The 6,343-nt window shown below is 48.2% G+C and overlaps 1 protein-coding gene across 1 annotated transcript; it reads left to right on the top strand.

Moving 5' to 3' along the window:
• The first annotated feature begins 1,475 nt into the window (after positions 1–1,475).
• Positions 1,476–5,430, top strand: LOC143839834 (uncharacterized). The gene is made up of 4 exons (XM_077342414.1): positions 1,476–3,415; positions 3,876–3,959; positions 4,139–4,222; positions 4,502–5,430. Exons 1-4 carry the CDS (start codon positions 2,794–2,796, stop codon positions 5,029–5,031), a joined length of 1,320 nt encoding a protein of 439 aa, XP_077198529.1. The 5' UTR covers positions 1,476–2,793; the 3' UTR covers positions 5,032–5,430.
• The last annotated feature ends 913 nt before the right edge of the window (positions 5,431–6,343 follow it).

Consider the following 6,343-nt stretch of genomic DNA (forward strand, 5'->3'; position numbering starts at 1 on the left):
CATCATGTCATTGGCAACTTCATTACATCACCAGTGAAAGCCCCCCAGAGATTAGTCTCCCATCAGTTGCCAGCCTAGAGAACTTAATAACTGTAGAGATCTTGGCAGTTTCTGGTGTTTCTCATTTGCAGGAAATGGGAAGCAACTATGGCTGAAAAGCAGCATCTAAAAATCAGATTATTCTACAAGTCTGAATCAGTACAGTAATAAGCTGCTGAACCAATAAATGAAGAAAGCAATATTTGAGTAACCCATCTCAGAATAAATATACACCCTCTTTCCTGTTGAGTCTTTTCCAGGACCAGGAGTTATTTGGGCCTTCATTCTGCAAAGAGCTAAGACTGTGTAAGTTGCAGACAAGTATAGTGATAAGAGAACAGGCTGTCAGTGGGGTGCTCAGCCTATGTGGGGCTATTTCCTCAAAGGCTAATTGTCTCCAATGATCTTGGTTAGAAGAATGCCTATAGCCCTGGTCTGGGTAAGAGAATGCTAACCTAGATGCAGGAATACCATTTGTTTTCTCAATGAATGTGTGCTTGACTAATGCTTTGTTAGCTATTTGGTTAACTTTGTGCTGTGACTGATAGCCTGGATTCCTCCTATGTGTGTGACTCCAGCCAGTTTATTTCAATGAGGTGGAGCCAGTGACTCCCTTCTGCTAAATAAGAAGCATTCTTCCAAAAAAAATAGTTGTCACTTTAACAAAGGAAGTCATTAGATTTCCAGTATTTTATATTCCCTGGTAATTTTAATATGGCTTTCCTTTTTATTTTATTGAAACTTGCCCAGAGCCACTTGAATTGGATAAGGTAAAGAAATATCTTCCCAAGGAGGAGACAGTGGGGAGGGGGGAGATATCTTGAGCAGCTGTCCCATTTCACCAAGAACTTGCTTTTCCCATCCTGTGAGGTTTAAATATCACCTGAACTATGAACCAAAGGGCCGTTGGCCTTCTTCATGAGTGAACTATTATGAGTGAATCTTGGACCAACCATGGTTTGTTTGGTTATTTATAATGTGGGGGTTGTTTTTGGATGTTGTATGCAGTTTTGGTTCCCTGTGAAGAGAATATATACAAATAAATAAATGTTCCATATATGGAGAGATGTGGACACAATATCCCTACTGGCAATAGCAATACATCCAACATATATTGAAGTTACTATGATTCGTGCACATGCCTAGAGGGAACTGCGTATTACAAAGTACTCATTAACCATTGCTACAATATATATCTAACAACCCAGCAAAATGGCAAATCTGGATTTAATTCAGGCCATTGTAGGACAGCAAGTGTTTGTGCTGTGTGTCCTGATATACCCAACCTGTGTGAGTAGAAAAAAGCAAGAATCCAATAGAACCTTAAAGACAGGGTGATGGTAGTGGGGAGGGGGTTTGTCGCAGGAAATTAGCTTTCATGAGTCACTTCTCAGGGGCATTTCCCACGGCTTAAAAATAGCACAATGGTTGCTGATTGAAAACGCTACTAATTTGCCATAACGCACGACGTCGTTAACGATCTGCAACAATCCTGAAACCGACCCGCCAAAAGCGCTTCGTTGTAGCGCTTTTAGGGGAATCCAGAAAACTGGATTCACCCTCCGGATAGCGATACACTCCTGCAACCAATCTGCAACAGTAGCGCTAAAGACCTGTGCGTTACCATTGTTGCGGGTTCTTCAAAGTCCCTCCTCCCGAGCCTGTCCTCCAAACTTCCGGCGAACTGTTCGCCATTTTTTTTTCTCCGAGCGAGCGGGGATCTACGAGGCAACGGGACAGCGACTGGCTTTCAAGCACGATTACTTTCGGAAATTCTGCCCGGACACCACAAGAGTTTTTCACAAGCACAGTGGCACACACCGTCACGTTCCCAAAATTTGCCCAAAGCTTAAAACCCCGTCTACCATCGGCCAGTCCTAGCGGAGTCAACGTACAGGGAGCATTTTAAAAAATTTTCCTCTGAGCGTGCCAACGAACATTCGCCGCTCGCAGTCTCCTGCTTAGCTTAGAGGGGTTCAATAGACATGATTCGTGGTGATATCATGAGGGGCGGCTTATGTGTAGTGGGTCTTTGTGTGGTTCCCGGTGCGTGCTTGTGCTTGGGTGCGGACAACCCCTTCCATTGGCGGCTAGACCTCCGGCAAGCGGAGTTGCCGTCCCCCGTTCATTTTAAAAAATTTTCCTCTGAGCGTGCCAACGAACGGTCGCCGCTCGCAGTCTCCTGCTTAGCTTACAGGGGTTCAATAGACATGATTCGAGGTGATATCATGAGGGGCGGCTTATGTGTAGTGGGTCTTTGTGTGGTTCCCGGTGCGTGCTTGTGCTTGGGTGCGGACAACCCCTTCCATTGGCAGCTATACCTCCGGCAAGCGGAGTCGCCGTCCCCCGTTCATTTTAAAAAACATTCCTCTGAGCGTGCCAACGAACGTACGCCAGTAACATGTCATGTTTGGTTGATTTATGCTGTGGCTGGTGAATATTATTGGGGAACTGCCGAGTACTGCCGCACTTGCTCTCGGTTGAACACCGGCATGCGTTTGTGTAATGGCGGACATTTTCCTAAAATGGCTCCCGCTGCATGTTCAAACTGCTCTTCTCTCGTGTAAACGAATCAGCGCATGCGTTAAGTCAAACAACAAGGGCGCCAATCTGGCCATTAGGAGCAGATCCTGTTCCCGCGCGAGGAGTTTTGAACGTGACATGTGACCTAATGTGGCCAATGCGCGTGTCCCCTACTGCCCTCTACCAATCAGGAGCCGGCTAGTCCCTTTGTCTTTGTGTGCGGGAAGGTATATGATCCGTTGCACCCTGCACCTTCCACCACCATTTTGCTCAGCTACTAGCGAAAGCAACATGGAATCGTCTTCTCAAGCCTCGTCCGTCCCTGCAACCGGCCGTGGCCCAACTTGGAGGGACGCGGAGATCAGGGACCTGATCGGGATTTTCTCGGAGGAGAAAATCCAGGACGCGTTCCAGTCCTCCCACAGGAATAGGGAGGTATTCGAACAAGTGGCCATTAAGATGCGCGCCCTGGGCCACAACAGGACCGGCCTTGAATGCCGGTCGAAGACCAAGACAATGAGGGCAGAGTATATGCGTGCCGTGAACCATAATAAGGGTTCCGGCAACGAGAAGGTTACCTGCCCCTACTTCGAGGAGCAGCGCCAGCTGTACGGAGACGGGGAAGGATCCGGCAGGCCGAAGCGCGTCGGCCGGAGCCTTAAGGTGGTTCGGAAGCCGGCTGCCCCGGTCGAGGAACCACCCGCTGAGGAGGATCCCGGCGAGGGCACCTCGTCCAGCTTTCGCCCTCCACCCCCCGTCCAGCAACGAGCCGCGGAATCGGTAACGCTGGACCTCATCGCCATCGTTCCTGGGGAGCCAGAGGAGGCTCCTGAGCAAACGCCCCTTGCCTCCGGTAAGTGATTTTCTTTTTATTTTATATTTCCTTTTGAGCAAATGTGTGTTCTGACGTTTGGGCATCGTTTTCTCGTCAGTTCGTTGCAACGCATAAGATGGTAGGCTGCTTGCTGTGTTTACTATTTGAAACGGTTTTAATTTTCTAATTTAATTTTAATTTTTAAAAGATTTTAAAAGATGGTAGGCTGTGGAGTGCTTGCTGTGTTTACTATTTGAAACGGTTTTGATTTCATCATTTAATTTTAATTTTTAAAAGATTTTAAAAGATGGTTGGCTGTGGAGTGCTTGATGTGGTTAGTATTTGAAACGGTCATGTTTAACCAACAGCCCCAAAATATTTGCTGCATGCCTCGCCCATAGGCCTTCTGCAGTACTTTGGCTCACTACTTTGGGAGCTTGCTTTGTGGTTCATGGTGTATGCTTGCTCATTTTTCACTATTTTCTGCTCTTGTCCACAGAGACACAGTTGCCAGGGACGGGGCCCCTCGAGTCTCCAGCAGCACCTGACGTGGATAGTGATTCGGGGGCATCAACTAACATTGGTAAGTATTAGTTAAAATAGGGGGGGGGGCTGTTTTAACTGCTTTGTGCTTTTCTGTTTGTGCAGGGCAGCAGCACTGCTAAGAGAAAGAAGAGAGTCCCTCTGCGTTGCTGGTGTAGGCTTTGAAGCTGGCTTTGCCACCCTTTGGTCCTAGATCTGTTTTTTTTCCTTTTTTTGCAGATTTCATACCCGGAACACAGGAGGAGGAACAGCCTGGGGTGCTTGGACCTCCTGCCCGGCGCAGGCGGATACAGATTCAAGATGGTGAGCGTGCATGACCTGTTCCTTTCGAGCCATAGCTGCAGGACAATGTCGCTAGGCACTAACCATGTGCTCCCTTTTAATTGTTGAGAGTCCTGCTGTGAAAGTAGGCAAAAGTAAAAGCACACCATGGGCAAACAAACAATAGCCATGTGCTCGCCGGGGATTGTTTAAATTCTTGGCAGGAAAACACGGGGACAAAAAAGAACACCATGTCCACCATGGTGTGTTTTGACTTTATTGATGTTACTAACAGTTTTGTTTCTCATTTTTTGCCAACAGAGGTTCTTTCAGATGAGGAGGAGGAACCACCCCTGGCTCCAGGCAGCCCACCACCTAGAGGTGCGCTCCCAGCAGAGGAGAGGCTTACGAGGGAACGCGGCAGGCTGAGGCGCGTCTCCGTCTTGACAAGCGTGGGAGAGAGGCTCCTTGAGCACTGCTATGAGGAGTCACGGCGTGCCGCTGCCGCTGACCAAGCCATGCTCACACTCATTGCCCAGGAGGGGAGAAAATTGAGGGCAGTCCTTAGAGAGACAAACCAAATCCTACGCGAAGGCGTGGAGGAGGTGCGACTGATAAGGAGACTCATGGAGAGGGCTGTAGTGGTCATGGAAAGGGCCTACCCTCCACAAATCGCCCCCGCCCCCCCACCACCACCCCCACCACCACCCCCACCACCACCCACACCAACACCACCACTTCCAGCACCCACCCCACCGACTCCCTCTCAGAATGCCTCCACCCAAACACGAAGGAGGACTATTCTCGGAAAGAGAAAAATAAAACCAGCAGACAAGTACTCCCCCTCCTAGTTTTGCCCACTTTTTCTATTTCATGTTATCTGTGTTTTGTTGTTTGTTGAATAAAGTTTATATTTTTGACTCTGTCTCTGTGTACCCTACTGTAGAATCTGCAAGGCCGAAAGCGGCCTCTCTAGTGATTGTCTATATTGTGGTACTGCTGTGTGGGTTGGAGGTTGGAGGGGTGTTAGTTCAAGGAGTTTTAGGAGTGTGGTGTGGGGTTAAATATGTGCGAGTTTAAGAAGTCACACTGGAGTCTTGTTATAAAATTTGCAATAACATTTTATTTTAAAAAACATTTTAACAGGGGAAAAACATTAGGGAATGAAACTTGGAGCCCCACCAGCACCACCACCCCCCACCCCCCTGGAAAACCTATTTTTTTTAACAAAAGTATACATTTAACAGGGGAAAAACATTAGGGAATGAAACTTGGAGCCCCCCCCCCAACCCCTACCCCAAAACACAAACAGGAAACAAAACTCAGGTCCCACTGCTCCCCTGCCCAGCCCCTTCCATCTCCCTCACTCTCCTGCTCAACCTTCCCACGGACCCCCGGACTTTGCGGCGGAAGAGGTCCTCATCCTCCTTCTTCTTAACTGTGTGGGGAGGGAGAAAAAGTACACATTAGTGCCACACATATTTTCAAATTTCTTTAGTTTACATGCATACACTTTTAAGTGGCCTTAGCCACAGTGTGAGAAGAGTTGGGCAGTGGGGAACATAACCTACGTTCTTCCGCCTCCCTCTGTTGCCTTTGCTGCTCAATCTCCCCTTTCAGCTCTGCCACTTGAGCCTCCAGGGAAGTAACTCTGGCCTCCATCGCACGCAGCCTTGCCTCCACAGTTTCAGCTATAGGAATCAAACAAAGAATTTGATCACACTCCAAAAGGAAGCATCACATCAGGCTCCCATATGGCTCCATGGGGGTACACACACATGGGTCTCCCTCACAGACATAAAACTCTCACCTGCAGCCTGTCCCGAGGTGGAAGGTCCCTCTTCCTCCCCCTCCTCACGCTCAGGTGCTGTTGCCAGCTTGGATGGTGATTGTGTGGCTGGGCAAAGAAAAAGACAAATCATAATTAAAAGCACACAAAACAGAGATGAAACACAGCTGGTGGACACACCACAGTTAGAGTCTAAGCGCATAACCAAAGTGGTTCTACAGTACTGGCTGGCTAAGTCTGAGGGGGTTGACAGCATCTAAATACTTTCTCGAATTTCATTGGGGACAGTAGGGGAAAGAGGCAGCTAGTCATTCCATGCATGTTTAAGGGTAAAACACCAAAGTGGTTCTACAGTACTGGAGGGCTAAGTCAGA

This window comes from Paroedura picta, chromosome 6, assembly GCF_049243985.1.
Source record: "Paroedura picta isolate Pp20150507F chromosome 6, Ppicta_v3.0, whole genome shotgun sequence".
Classification (NCBI taxonomy): domain Eukaryota; kingdom Metazoa; phylum Chordata; class Lepidosauria; order Squamata; family Gekkonidae; genus Paroedura; species Paroedura picta.